The sequence below is a fragment of the Neofelis nebulosa genome, chromosome 8 (genome assembly GCF_028018385.1).
Source record: "Neofelis nebulosa isolate mNeoNeb1 chromosome 8, mNeoNeb1.pri, whole genome shotgun sequence".
Lineage (NCBI taxonomy): Eukaryota > Metazoa > Chordata > Mammalia > Carnivora > Felidae > Neofelis > Neofelis nebulosa.
The window spans coordinates 93427595-93442998 of record NC_080789.1 but is presented as its reverse complement, the minus strand read 5'-3'; the positions used below and the strand labels follow the sequence as shown (position 1 = coordinate 93442998).

The 15404-nt window shown below is 39.2% G+C and overlaps 1 protein-coding gene across 2 annotated transcripts in view; it reads left to right on the top strand.

The window, feature by feature from the left end:
- Window positions 1-15404, top strand: part of PTPRO (protein tyrosine phosphatase receptor type O) — a 248354-nt gene that overhangs the window by 191932 nt on the left and 41018 nt on the right. For both annotated transcript variants that reach the window (XM_058743573.1, XM_058743572.1), the window contains exons 13-15: window positions 5268-5407; window positions 8013-8145; window positions 10265-10385. In XM_058743573.1, the coding sequence (XP_058599556.1) occupies window positions 5268-5407; window positions 8013-8145; window positions 10265-10385 (394 nt within the window). The remainder of the gene's footprint in view (window positions 1-5267; window positions 5408-8012; window positions 8146-10264; window positions 10386-15404) is intronic.

The window sequence follows — 15404 nt, the reverse complement described above, 5'->3', positions numbered from 1 at the left end:
GATACCGAGGATTGAAAATCGATTTTGTCATATTGACCGTTTTTTTACAATGTGCTTTGGTTGAATTCCTCTTATCACCAATGTCACACATTTGTAAAACTAATGGGCCCTCACGGATATCAGCTTGGCCTCATTAGCATCATTCTTTCGGCAGCTAAACCAATGGGTCACATTAAAATAAGAAACAATGTAATAATTGTCAGGAAAAGATGGTTTTTAGGCAATAAATACATTCTATTCGTCTCCAACTCTAACTATTACACCTCACTCCCTCTGGAATTTCCTAGGAAAGGAAGAAGTTTGCTGCCAGAACAAAGAATAAGAATCAGGCACTAGCTCATACTTTACTCAAGGTCACCTTCACTCCCCTGAGATCCTAGGGAACAGCTTGAGCCTCTCATAATCCAATCTAAATTAAATGGTAGAGGTAGCCTTACAGCTTTCCTTTCCGCCCATGTTCTGCGCATTGTATTTAATTTCCTTATAAAATTAGGTTGGATTCCCCACTCAAATAGGACAGGCACTGAAAAGGAGAGAAGAGAAGGGAAGAAGAGGGCCAGACAGTTGAGTATAACATCAGCAACTCTAGAAAGCTGTTCAAAAATATTTTAAAGCAAACAATTCTGTATCTCTACCTTATTTTGTAAAAATAGTACGTCTGTCTCCTTTCCCCATATCCACAGTCTCACAACAAACATCGTGGACTCTGAAATGATTTTAAACAAAAGGAAATCTGACATTATGAAGCAAGGGAATTTTGAAGGAGTTGAGATTTCAAATGTCACTTTGGAAAGTAGACAGTGATAGTAGCCAGGGGGATTTCTATAGCTAATATCTACGTGGCTCTTTATATTATATAAAGAGTTTTTGTGTCCATCGTCTTAAAGCTCATTGACTCTTCATAAAATCATTGAGGTCTCTCTATCCTTCCCTTTTATAAGCTAGACTATATTTGAGATTTTGAATAGTAAGAGACTGTATTCATTTGCTAGAGCTCCATAGCTAAATATCACAGATCGGGTGGCTTAATCAATAGACATTTATTTTCTCACAGTTCTGGAGGCTGAAAGTCCAAGAAGAAGATATCAGCAGGTTTGGTTTCTCCGAGACCCTTCTCCTGGGCTTCCAGGTGACCACCTTCCAGCTGTGTCCTCACATGGTTTCTTCTCTGAACCCATTCATCTTTGGTGTTTCTTTGCCCAAATTTCCTCTTCTTATAAGAACACCAGTCAAACTGGATTAGCGCCCACCCTAAGGGCATCACTTCAATTTACCTGTTGAACGGCCCTATCTCCAAATACATTCACATTTTTGAGGTGCTGGGGCTTAGGTCTACAACATAGGAATGTGAGTGAACACAATTTAGCCCATAACACAGACCAATCAAAAGGCGTTTGCATGTCATTGTATTCCCTATCACATGAAATTGCCTGGACAGTATTTAGCCAACACTCCCTTTTGGTCTCATGCCCAAGGATGGGCAGCAGAAATCATCTCAGTCACCCTAGGCTGTGGAGTTTAGCTGACCTTGCCTTCTTATGAGAGGAGATAGACAGCAAAAGGGGGGCCTCTCTAAGCAGCTTCTGCCAAGAATTTCCACACTTCTGCTCTACCAAGCAAGAAGGAATGCTCTAACCCCACCCTGTACAATTGAAATATAATGAGAGCCATATATGTAATTTTAAATTTTCTAGTAGCCACTTCACAAAATACTAAGAAGAGATAGGTGAAATTGAGTTTAATATGCCTATTTAACCAAATATATCCAAAGTAGTATCACTCTAATATGTAATTGATACAAAGAAATATAAATGAGGTATTTTTATTCTTATTTTGTACTAAGTCTTCAAAATTCAGTCTGTCACTCTTATAGCACCTCTCAATTTAGACTAGCCATATTTCAAATAGTCAGTAGCTGTATGTGGCTAATAGCTACTACTTTGAACAATACAATTCTAACATTTAATACATTTCCTGGGGCAGATGTTGTCTTGTGTAGTGAAATTTAATTAGAATCCCTTCTCAACCCAATTACACCTCCATTTATGAAATATTGCAGTAATTTTCTTTGTTTGGAATAGCTGAGTGAAATTACTCCCCAAAACAGCTGAAGAAATATACCTATCACAAAAATCCTAAACAGTCCTCAAACAGGTGATTTGTGTATGTTATTCATTGACCTACAGAGCTAATATGCATATATCTTTCAGAAAAGAATACTGAGATAATGGGTGCAGTGACTTTGGACTCATCTCTTGCCCCTGCATAACACCTGAAAGGAAAAATTTGTTTTGTGGCTGGCCAAAGGAAAGGAAAAATTTGTTTTGTGGCCTTTGGAGATTTACCTGAGGATCCAACTTATCACCTAGATTCACATTTTTTAGCCAGACCCAAAGAAACCTGTACTCCATTATCAAAGTCATAATCTTTGGACCACTGAGAACACTTACAATTCATGGCAATCTTTGACTCTGCCACTGAAAGCTGGTAATTTTAGCAACACGATCACTGTAAAAAGGCAGAGGACATCAAAATTCAACCCCAGTGTGTCTGATCTTGCCTGATGCTTAAATCTTAACAGCTCTGATTAATGAATCTTGACCTGTGGTTTAAATCAGTCAATAGATAAGATTTATTGAGCAATTTCAGGTGACTAGTTCAAGGTGAAGACAAAAATAATTTATAACACATGGTATTTGTTCTCAAAGAATCAAATGGGACCTAGTAGAATCAGGACTTAACTCATGTAGTTCAAATAGGGTAACAGAAGGTCAGAGAAGGGATAGATCATCAAAAGACAGAGTGAACAGGTAAGGCTTCAGGAAGAAAGGAAGACTTTTTCCTGATCTTAGGATGATCCAAATAGAAGGATAAGTACAATGAAGGGAAATACATGAGCTGAGTAAGAGTACTGCTTGTATGGTAGTCAGTGAGAAAATTGGCCCTACCAAAGGAAACATTTCTGGGTAGGAAGGATGGTGATGAAGCTGGATGGGTAAATGTGGCTGATGTAAGTAGGATCTTCAAAATTTGGCGCGTTTGATGTGATGCAGTAGACATTGATCACAATAGATTATTATGCAGATAGGATTTAACATGAGCAAAGTGGTATTTTAGGTGATTTATGCCTTCATTGACAAATAAGAAAGAACTGATTAAAAGCAGGAAAAAGAATTAAAGGTCTGTCGTGTTGATTGAAAAAGTGTGATGACAAAAGCTTGAACGTGCAATATAATAAAAAGAATAGATAAAAGGAAGAGATGACAAGAATTATTTGAAGATATGCTATCAGGGACTGAGAAACCAGAGGAGAGCCTCGTCAGTTGAGAGAATGGTGTTGCTCGTCAGAGTATCAGTGGTTGGAAAGCAGATTGATTTCGGGAAGGCGGAAGACTCAAAGTCTATTTTGACCCTATGGAGGTTAAGGCAATAGTGAAGTATTTGAGTAAGCAAGAATGATAGGTGATTGGAAATACACATGTAAAAAGTTGGATCTGGAAATCGAGACCTGGGTGGTATTCTTGTTGGATAGCTAAACTGATTTTTTTCTACCCATCAGGGGAAAACAAAAACAAAAACAAAAACAAAAAACAAGACATAATGTCCTGGGGAACCTAATCAGTTTAAGAGGCACTCTGAGGAGAAATTCTGTCTTGTGGATTTTAAAAGAGACATAACCAAGGTTCAGCCCAAAAATCATCCATCTCTGCCCCCAGACAACCCTCACTTTTCTCCAAAGATTCAAGTTCTATGAGAGTCAGAGGACCTATTCTCTGACTCATACCTATTGGCAGTGACAGTTATAAAGGATGTGAGAAGTGGAAGCTGACCGCTATGTTTCATCAAGTGGACAATTCATTGCAAATGAGAAAGGGGTCCTGACATCTGTTGTGAATCAAACCTGCCGGAGACTAACCCCCTCCCTTTCCTCCTTCAGCTCTTCTGCCTAACCTCGTCAATTGGCTCTAGAAAGAAAAATGCTTCTTTTTAGTTGCACACAAATTTAAGTTGTCTGGGATAAACCATGAGAGGAATGGTTCTGACATACTTCCTGGTTCTGAATAGGGCCATGAGGATGGTATTCTAGAACGAAGGTCTAAACCTTCCCCCACAAAGATAATGTATATGTCGAAGGAGTGGAATGGCCTTCAAGAGCTTCTTCAAGCACTATTAAAAGCCAGGAGCTAGAGGACAGACTTGGGGGGCATGGGACAAATAATAAAAAGAAATCCAAGTAACGAGCAAACAGTTTGGGTAGTTGTCTAACAGGGACATGCAGGTGGTCGGAGTATGATGTTTCATGAACCTAACAGCAAGATATGTGATATGTCAAACAGGCAACGTCAAGGAGGTCTGACAGGGGGTAACAGGGACTCTGGCATAAGCACTGGGGTTCAGCCATAGCACTTTGTGTACTGGAGGAATTCAAGGGAAAGACAACACCCAAATGATAGGGCACGGAGAGGAGAGTAGGAGAGACTCAAGAATGGGGGATCAAGACAGCAAGATCACTTCCTAAAACTGAGGAACAGGCAGGGGTTTGGTCTCAAGCCAACAAATCCAGTGACTCAGTTACTGGAAATGAGGATGAAGGGGCATAGTTTCCTTGACTAATGGATTAATTTATTGATCAAGATGAAGTGTCTAAAAGAGTTAGGTAAAGAAATCAGTCCTCTAACATTTTATTAACCATCCAGTCCCCTTCCATAATCCTTTTCTTTAAAAAAAAAATCATATGTACTTAACTCTACCCCTCTTAATTTCGACTATATTTTCAAGAAGCCATTCTTCTGACAAAATGATTCCAGATAGTCTCCAGGAGGTTTTTGGCTAAGGACCAGACTGAATGTCTGCATTAGAAGGCAGCAAACCACTTTCATTTTTCTCAGCCATTGAAGTGCAGATTTTTGTGTCTCCTACAGAAAGTCTGTATTATCAGGGCAGTGCTAGCTCCAATGCAGATGACATAAAAACTATTAATAGATTATGTATATAATAAAGCTGAAGTAGAAAACAGAAGTGCTCCAAAAAGAGAAGTATAAAATGAAAGGGGGAGAAAAAGGCCAAATCCTCTGCCTTCTAAGTTAGGTGACCACCGTCTTGGTGAAAGGACATATTTCAAAAGCAATATAAAATTTTGATGGTGCTCTCAACTGCCTGTATTTGGTTTTGGTTTTTGTTTTTGGCCTATTTTATCCTGCCAATCAGTGAAAGAAGAAAGAATATATTAAATTAAAATAAAATTTTAAAACTCTATCTTTGCTCAGAACCAGCTCCTCCAAAATCACTCTTTGCCGTGAATAAAACCCAGACTTCAGTGACTTTGCTGTGGGTGGAAGAGGGAGTAGCTGATTTCTTTGAAGTCTTTTGTCAACAAGTTGGCTCTAGTCAAGAAACCAAACTCCAGGTACTGTACATTTTGATTTTTCTTTTCTGAGTTGATTTTGATTAAGGCTAATTATCTGAATGAAGTCAAGTCCTTCATTTGTTTAAACTATAGAAAATGAAAATTGTTCATTTGCGCTTTCGTGTTTCAGTGATAGAAATTAACAGTGTGCTTAGAATAAGCCTAAAATGTAAGAACCAATTTGTCAAATTGCAAAGTTTATTTTCCTCTTTGCATTAGCTTTTTGTCCCTAGTTCTTAGTTACCTTGGGTCCTGAGGACTTAAAAGGGTTCATTTTTCCTATTGCCATTAAATCGACCAAAGGTATAGACACTGCCATATAAAATATAGTTTAACAAATATGAACTGATTGCCCGTTATGTGAAAGGCACTATGTGTGATACAAATGGTAGAATCAATACTGGCCTTTAAATTTTTTTTCATGTAGTTATGGATATTGCGTCAGTCTAGAAATAATTAAAGTAAAACTCAAGTGCCATAGAGAGATCCATTCTCCTTAGAGAATTTAAAGAAGGGACTATTTCTAGTCAGTAAGGAGGACAATTTTGCTTGGGAAAATGAAGGCTGAGAGAGGTGATTGTGAAGGCTTTAGAATCACAAACAGCAGGTAGAATGACTCCTGAGTTATTCACCAGGTCAAAAGGAAGGGAAGGAGGGAGATGAACCGGGAGCTCCCAGGGTAACAAAGCCACAAGAAAACAATTTTTTACAGTCAGACGTGGAAGGAAAAGGTCAAGTGTGTGAAGGATGTCACAAAATGCAGGGTAGAGACTAATTCTATGAACATGAATAATTGATGCTTTTTAAATAATGCAGTTCATGAGATTGAAAAGAAGAAAGGATTTCTGGGAGTGGGAATCTTTTCATACAGAATGTTAAGATAATTTGCTTTGATTTCTTTCCCCTTTTGATACTCTCTTCTACAAACTTATCTCTTTTTGATCTATACTGAACAGCTAATCTCTTTTTCTATTCAAAGAATCCTTTTTGGAAATAACTGCTTTGTCAGTAGTGGATTTTCTTCTCTGCGGCTATAGTAACATCTTTCCTCAAGAAAACAATGGTTATGTAGCTGCTTATTACAATTGAGCCTTTCCTTAGAATCATTCTTTTATAGGACAATAAAAGAGGTGGGATCGGAAATAAGTGCTGATGGCTGTCATCTCTTTAGGCAGGAGTGTTTCAGATCCCTGTTTTGAAAAAGAATGTTATGCTGGCTCATCTTTTTATATTGTACTGTGGTACTTGTCACTGGTCCAACCACTGGCCCAACAAATTAACAATCTGTTCTACTCAAGAATAGGTTAATATCAAATGTTTTTGAGAACTCAAAGTTGCTATGCCTTTGGTGGCTGCTGTTTAAAAGCTGAGAATGCAGGCAAAGGGGGTAATGTCTTTAGTAGAAGACCAACAACCCAAAACAAATATATCATAGAAAATAAACACAAAAGATTCTTTTTTAAAAACATTTTTTAATGTTTATTTAGTTTTGAGAGAGACAGAAAGAGAGAGAGAGAGAGAGAGAGAGAGCGAGCAGGGGAGGGGCAGAGAGAGAGGGAGACGCAGAATCCGAAACAGGCTCCGGGCTCCCAGCTGTCAGCACAGAGCCTGACGCGGGGCTCGAACCCATGAATCGTGAGATCATGACCTGAGCCGAAGCCGGACACTTAACCACCTGAGCCGCCCAGGCGCCCCAAAAGATTCTTAAACATAGGAAAAGATGATCAAGTTCATTTATGGTAAAAGAAATGCAAAATAAATCTACAATGAGGTACAATTTCCACCAATATGATTGGAAAAACTCAGAGTTTGCGGACACATTGGATTGGAAGGAGTAAATGGGAACAGGTGTTGTCCCACATTGACAGTGGCAGGATAACATGGAACATGTCTGTAGAAGACAGTATGTCAATAGCTTTCCAAATGAAAACTACACAACTTTTCGGCCCAGTATTCAACTGTTGGGAACATGAGTATACATATATGTATATGCACATTCACACATCTACACACATGCAGGTTTTGTGTACGAAGGTGTATGTGTACACGTGCATACACACATACATATATTGAGTGTGTGTACATATATGTCTGTTCCCATAATGTAAAATTATGTTCACTGTGGCATTGTTTGTAATCGCAAAAAATCAGGGACAATGGAAACATTCCTCAGTAGGGGACTGGTTAAATAAAGTGTGTCCCTTTCCACGAATTTCTACAAAGCCCTTGAGAAGAATAAAACAGCTTTACCTGTGCTGACATGGGCAAAGCACCGAAATATACTGATAATCAAGGTAAAGAGTAAGCAGCATGATGTGTGAACTACATTATCACTTTTGTTTAGCTGTATCTTATGTTTTTACCTCCATAAAATATAGATGGGAAAGAAAAAAAAAAACATGCCTGACAACAACGGCTCCATCTGTGGAAGAGAACTCGGTAGATAAGAAGTAGTGAAATAAGGAAGCTTATTTTTCATTGCTATCCTTTCGCATCTTTTAATTTCTTTACTGTTTATATATTACCCACTCGGCTCTGAAAAATAGTTTAAAAAACAAAACAGGTGGAGATAATATAACATTGATCTTATGTTCTGCATCTCCAGGAACCAATTTCTGTTTCCTCTCACGTTGTGACCATCTCCAGCCTCCTTCCTGCCACTGCCTACAACTGTAGTGTCACCAGCTTCAGCCACGACAGCCCCAGTGTCCCCACATTCATAGCTGTCTCAACAATGGGTAATTCCTGGCATTCGTGGAATCTGTGTCTTTGAAAGTTTTATCCTTTGTATTATTTTTTTAAGTTTATTTATTTATTTTGAAAGAGAGAACGAGAGTGCACAAGCAGGGGAGGGGCAGAGAGGAGGAGAGACAGAATCCCAAGCAGGCTCCATGCCATCAGCACAGAGCCTGATGCGGGGCTCGAACTCACAAACCGTGAGATCATGACCTCAGCTGAGATCAAGTTTGACGCTTAACAGACTGCGCCACCCAGGCACCCCCAGAAGTTTTATCTTTTTAGATTTTCCTCACATTTTCTTTTCAAATATGTGTACTCTGTACTTCTAATAGATCCATGCTCCACTGAAACATTCCAGGCTGCGGGGTCAGGGGGCACGTACCTGCCCTTACCAGCTATGTGGTTTAGGGAAAGATATTTACTATCTCTGAGCCTCTGTGTTTTCATCTGCGAAAGTGGAATCATAATCTGTGTACCTTGTTGAGCTGTTTTGAAGCCTAGAAATGAAATGTGTAAAGCTTTGCACACGTAGTGTGAGTGATAGCTGCCACCATCAACTCCTCCATCGTCATCCTCCTGTCCAGCGGTGGTCACAGTGCCCTGATCGATTAGGGCTCATCTGTTGTCCCTCGGCTCTTAGCCGTCACTGACCATGCGGTGACAATGCTAAATTACTGGGTCAGAGCAGGCGAGTTTCCAATGAAGCCAAACTATAAGTAGGGAAATTAGAAATTAATGAAAGGTCTGGAATACGGGAGTTTTCCTTTTCCCCTTCTGAGTTCTATTAAACGTGTTTCTCCCCTGTTTGTTGGAGTCTGATTCTGCAACCTGAGACCCTCAATGAAACCTCCTGTAATACAACCTTTCACTGTCACAAGATCCCTTTACTGGGTTCATTTTCATTTCTGTAGCATTCATCATATAGTTGTTTGTTTTCTGTTTTGAATTTTTGTTTTTCCAGAAAAGAGGACAAAAGTGGACCTGAAAAGTATATTAATGGTCTGTCACTTCTGTGCCCTTTTCACCATTCTGTGTCTCTTCATGCTTACTATTCCCTGTCATTGCTACAGCAACCCCAGAAACAGGTGATACTATTAAGCTTATTTACAAGTAAGGAAAACGAGACCCAGAGAGACAGATAAAATAGCTTCTCCACATGGCAGTTAGAAGTCAGATGAACCTGAAAAAGGTCTCCTGACCATGAGTCTAATGTTCTTTGTGTTCAGTTACTCTGCCTGTGAACAGGAATCAAGCTGGCCCAAATGGGAAGTGGCAAATACACAAAGGTTTATGGATTCAATGTGGTGGCCGGTTGTGTGATTTTATGATCAATGCTGAGGATGGGAGCAGTCTTTCCTCTTGGGTCCACCGTAACGAATTTCATAAAAACATGTGACACGTAGTCCCCATTGTTAATATCTGGCTCTTCCCTGTAGCGTGATGAACTAGGCAACGCGCAGTGCCATAGCAGCCCTTATATAAAGTATATGCGAGGGACACAGCCCCTGTTCTTAAGGGCCCCACGACTTAATAATCGGTTTCATCTCTAGAGTTGTGCAGATGGGAAACCTCTCAACATATGGCTACCGATCATCAGAATGCCTGCTTCTAGTGATGTGTTAAGTGTTGCAGCGGATGGTAGCTTGCTAATGCCTTTTTCATATACGTTATTAGTTGCGAGTGCAATATACAGTTGTGCTTTCTGCCTTTAATGTCATAGGCGTAACGCGAAAACCTGCCCCTCTCCAAGCTTCTGAAAATGTTAAGCAATAATAACGCGTGATGATGACCTCTAGATATTTTGATTTTCAAAAGAATTTAAACGATGGTACAGGCACTATTCACAGTTTATAATTTCCCTTTGTAAGAACATTCTGAACAGAAGCTTTGGAGATGGACTCAATTCCTCTAGGTACCTGAACACCGCTTATCAAACTGCTTTGCTAGATTCTATTTGACCAGGAGGAGGTCATTGTCGGCTTGGAGAAACACCATTGTTGCTCTTGTTTTCAACATCATGAGTTCCATGGTGTTAAAAATCAATGGAAAACGATGAGTGGTTCTGTTAGCTTTGTGTAATGGAAGTTTGTAATGAAAATGCATGGCTTTTCTCTTTAGTGACAGAGATGAACCCCAACGTGGTGGTCATCTCCGTGCTGGCCATCCTCAGCACACTGTTAATTGGACTGCTGCTCGTGACCCTTATAATTCTTAGGAAAAAACACCTGCAGATGGCAAGGTAAGTTAAGTTTGGTTAATCTTTTACCCACGGCCTTTAAAGTATTTTGATTTTCATACGTGTATACTTTTGCAGACCTAAATTTTATTAGCGATAAGTTTCATTTCAGTTTTCGGTGTCTATTGTGTGTGTTTTCTAGGTAGACTTTTAAATATTAGTTTAGAAAGCATTATGATGGGGGCGCCTGGGTGGCTTAGTCAGTTGAGCGTCTGACTCTTGATTTCAGCTCAGGTCATGATCTCATGGTTCATGGGTTGGAGCCCCACGTCAGGCTCTGCACTGACAACGCAGAGCCTGCTTGGGATTCTCTCTGCCCTTCCCCCTCTTGCTCTCTCTTTCAAAATTAATAAATAGACATTAAAAGATAATAATAATACTAACAAGAAAACATCACAGTGGAAATGGCAAAGCAAAGGATTGTTTATACAAATCCAGATCTCCTACTCTCAATCTTGTCATTTTAAGAAACCCATACAAAGGATTCTATTAATGACATTTGGATATTTTCGAACGTATTTTGGAGTCAAATAAAAATCTATGGCTACTTAGTATGATTAATGAAAGGAGTTAATATATGGAGAGACCACAAGAAAGAAAAACATCCCTCTCTTCATCAATTCTGCCAAAACTGTCTTAGAAAACGTTTGCAGAGTCTATGATCAGGTCCATTCAAGGCCCCCTCTCAGTTTTGTTCCTACTACTCAGACTTGCAGGCAGTTTTCATTTTTCTTGCAGCCGAAAAAGACTTTTGATTTATGACTTTGGTGATTCCCTATTCCTTTGACCACTGATGCGTTTCTCATCAGAGCACATTCTCAAGTACTTTCGGTGGTCCCCTATATTATCAGAACAATCCATCAGTTCTCTTAAAAACTGTTGTTTAGTTGAGTACTACAGGGTTTGGGAAATTTGATTCAAATTTATATTTACCCAATAGGACCCTGCTGAACTGCCAATCAACATCCTTTTTCTTTCTCAGAATTCTATCATTTACCTATTCATAGCTAAATGTATCCATCCAATAATGATTTAATCGGTGTCATGTATGGCACAATTAAATAAAAATCAGACATGTAAGCTGTCCACTAAGCACTTAGAATATAGGTGGAGATATGTACCTAAATAAATGTATTTGGGGCTCCTGGGTGGCTGAGTCAGTTAAGCATCTGACTCCTGCTCAGGTCATGATCTCAGGGTTCATGAATTCGAACACTGCATCGGGCTCTGTGTTGACAGCTTGGAGCCTGGAGCCTGCTTCAGATTCTGTGTCTCTCTCTCACTCTCTGCCCCTTTCCCACTTGCGCTCTCTCTCTCTCTCTCAAAAATAAAATAAACATTAAAAAAAAATGTTAAGAAAATAAATAAATAAATAAATGCATTTAAAGGTATAAACTGACCTGCCCCAGAAAGGAGATAAAAATGAGCTTCTATTAACGTAGATAAAAGAGATTAGTCTAAATATAAATATCAAACTTTTTGAATGTTGTCATTTAAACAAATCTTAGAAGGATAGGGAAGAAGGTGGTACCACATTGTGGCTAGAGTAGAGAGCTCTGAAATTACACTCCTTGGGATCAAATCTTAATTTACAATCTATGTCACCTTGTGCGGTTCACTGACATTTCATTTATTCATTAACACATATTAATGGACACCTGCTATGTGTCAGACTCTCCAGATGCTTGGGAAAGCAGATGAGAATTTCTGCCTTCATGGAGCTCATATTCTAGTGGAGGAGGTAGATAATAAATGATATCAATAAAAGTAAAAAGATTACATGGCATGTGAGCAGACAATAAGAGAAAAATAATAGAGCAGAGTAAGGGAAATTAGCAGTACAGGCATAAGGAGTATGTGTAGAAGATCTCTGGGAGGTGGGTGAGTCTCACTGAAACGATATTTTGAGAAACAATTTGAAGGATATGTGGGAGTTAGCCATGTGTTTTCTAGGGGAAGAGTAGAGGAAACAGCCAGTGCAAAGGTCCTGAGGCAGGAACATGTTCAGAGAGTAGTAGGAAGGTTAGTGCAGCTAAAGCAGAGGAAATGAAGGAAGGTTTAGCAGGAGATGATGTCAGATCATGTAGAGCTTTGTAAGCCATTGTGAAGACTTATACTTTTATCCTGAGTAAAGGACAGACTTATGCTTTTATTCTGAGTTCAGGACTTGGGGCAGAAGAGCTGCCTTACATTAGAAAACAATCTGTATTGAGGGGCACCTGGGTGACTCTGTTGGTTAAGCGTCCGACTTTGCCTCAGGTCATGATCTCACGGTTCGTGGGTTCAAGCCCCGCATCAGGCTTTGTGCTGACACCTCAGAGCCTGGAGCCTGCTTCAGATTCTGTGTCTCCCTCTCTCTCTGCCCTCCCCTACTCGTGCTCTGTCTCTCTCTGTCTCTTAAAAATGAGTAAATGTTAAAAAAAAATTTTTTAAGAAAACAATCTGTTGAGACAAAAGCAGGCATATTAACTGGAGGATCTATTCCAGTAATCCAGGCAAGAGATGGTAATAGTTTAGTCCAGGGTAGCAGCAATAAAGGTAGGAAGAAATGATCAGATTCTGGATATATTTTGAAAACAGAGTCATTAGCTAAGGGGATTGGCTAACAAATTGCACGTGAAATGGAAATGAATAAGGGTCAAAGATGACTCCAAGGTTTTTGGTCCTAGCAACTGGAAAGGATGGAGACACCACCAACTGAAATGGGATTCCAGATGAGGATTTCAGAGTTGGAGGAACATCAAGACTTTGGTTTTGGAAATGTTACATTTAAGATGATTGCAAGTGCAGGTGTGCAGTGGGAGTTGAACACAAAGGTCTGGTGTTCAGGAGCGAAGTCTGGATTAAGGATGTAACTTTGGGAGTTGCTAGCATATAAACAGTATTAAAGCTATATAAAGCTGGATGAAATTCTCATTTACTGGAGGGAGTGCGTGTAAATTAGAGAAGAGGTCCTGGATTAAGCACCAGAACAATCTAATATCAAGATTTTCAGGGAAGAATAAAAAGATAGGAGCAAAGGAGACTGGTAAGAGGCACCCAGCGGAGTACAAGAAAAGCTAAGAGATTACGTGGCCTGCAAGCAGGGGAAAGAATGTATTTCAAGAAGATACGGGAACAGCCCCTAGGTGAGTGGATGGTTAGGAGCAATAATGCAATCATTGGGAAGCATGCAACAAACGTTAGCTCGTAATAGTAACAGTGGTGGGGGTGGGGATAGGTATAGTAACGGACGTAGTGGCATTTCTGAGAATACCATCACAGGAGCATTCGTTGTGGTGCACCCAGCAAGATATTTAGACGTGGATCTACCTCAGCCAGCTGGTCATTAGAGCAGAGATTCTTAACATTTTTTTTGTGCTGTGATCTTTTCTGGCAGTCTGATTAAGCCTGTGGATCTCTTCCAAGAATAATGCTTTCTTTTTAAGTGCATACAATGAAATACATAGGATTAAAAAGAAATTAATTATATTAAAATATGGTCATCAGACTATTTTTAAAAATGCTTTACATGCTTTTTTATAAATATATTAGATAATATATAGTACGATAATATTGCGTAAGATGTCCAATAACTCTCATAATTTCATCAGAGTGATGAATATGAACAATATTTCAATATCTGCAGCAGGTTCATTATGGAAATATGTCTGCAGTTTCTATGGTTTAGCGATCTCATCTCATCAGTACTGATGATATTATTGTGGCTTGTTGCCTACTCTAATAGTTGAAGGAATTGCTGAATTTCAGTTAGAAATTTAGAGGTGGTGAAATTAAAGATGTACTTTTCCCCCACTATGTTCTAGAGCCCCAAATTCTATCCTTAACCCCTAGAGAAAGAACCTTTGAATTATAAGGTAAAGTAAATCCTATATATAGGAAATTGACATAGGAAAATTAATTGATGCTGTGTAATTTATAGCACAATGTGATATAACAATATATTAGTGTACTTTTCAAAGAAGAAAAATGTTCCAGGCACCTGGGTGGCTCAGTCGGTTGAGTGTCCAACTCGGTTTTGGCTCAGGTCATGATCTCACGGTTTGTGAGTTCAAGCCTCTCATCCAGCTCTGTGCTGACAGCTGAGAGCCTGCTTGGGATCCTCTCTTTCCCTCTCTCTCTGCCCCTCCCCTGCTCTCTCTCTCTCACTCACACACACACAAAATAAATAAATAAACTTAAAAAAAAATTTTTTTTAAAAAAAGAGAAGAAAAATGTTTTTAGAACACTGTAATAAGAGCAGGCAGGTAACTAAAGTGATTAGTACGTGTGCCAGTAATTTCAAAATCCCTTCTTCAGTTCTGAATAAGTCAATCAATTTCATATAGGGGGGAAAATGAGATGCATGAGCCCAGTAAGCTGTGTTGTTTATCCATTGACATTAGGCAAAGGTGGAGAAGGCATGAGAATATGTTTACTTTTTACCTCCACTTCTGGGGAAAAAAACTTTACAACAACTTTAACAGTATTTTCTACTGACAGATTAATAAGCAACATTCTGGACAAGAGGCACGGCATAAGCCAATCTATTTCAATATGTATTACTTTTTATACTCTTATCTCAATTGATACGTCACATGGACATCCCAACGTGAGGAAAAATTTTTGGAGGAAAAAAAATCCAACTTGATCCACCATCATTTTAGAGAGGAAATTTAAATGCTATAAAAACAAAACCCCACAAAGAATATGTGCTGAAAACAGAAAACCCTCGGTCTAGGAGGCTTTGTAAAAAATATTATGCCCCAAACAGTTCAAAGCTTTATGTTAGGATTGGGTTGCCTGGGTGGCTCAGTCGATTAAGCATCTGACTCTTGATTTCAGCTCAGGTCATGATCTCATGGTTCATGAGATCGAGTCACACATCAGGCTCCACGCTGACAACACAGAGCCTACTTGGGATTTTCTCTCTCTCCCTCTCTCCCTGTTTATGCTCACTCTCTCTCTAAATAAATAAGTAAACACTAAAAAAAAAAAAAGAGAGAGAGAGAGATTTAAGCTAGGGTCATGAGTGCCTTTTGG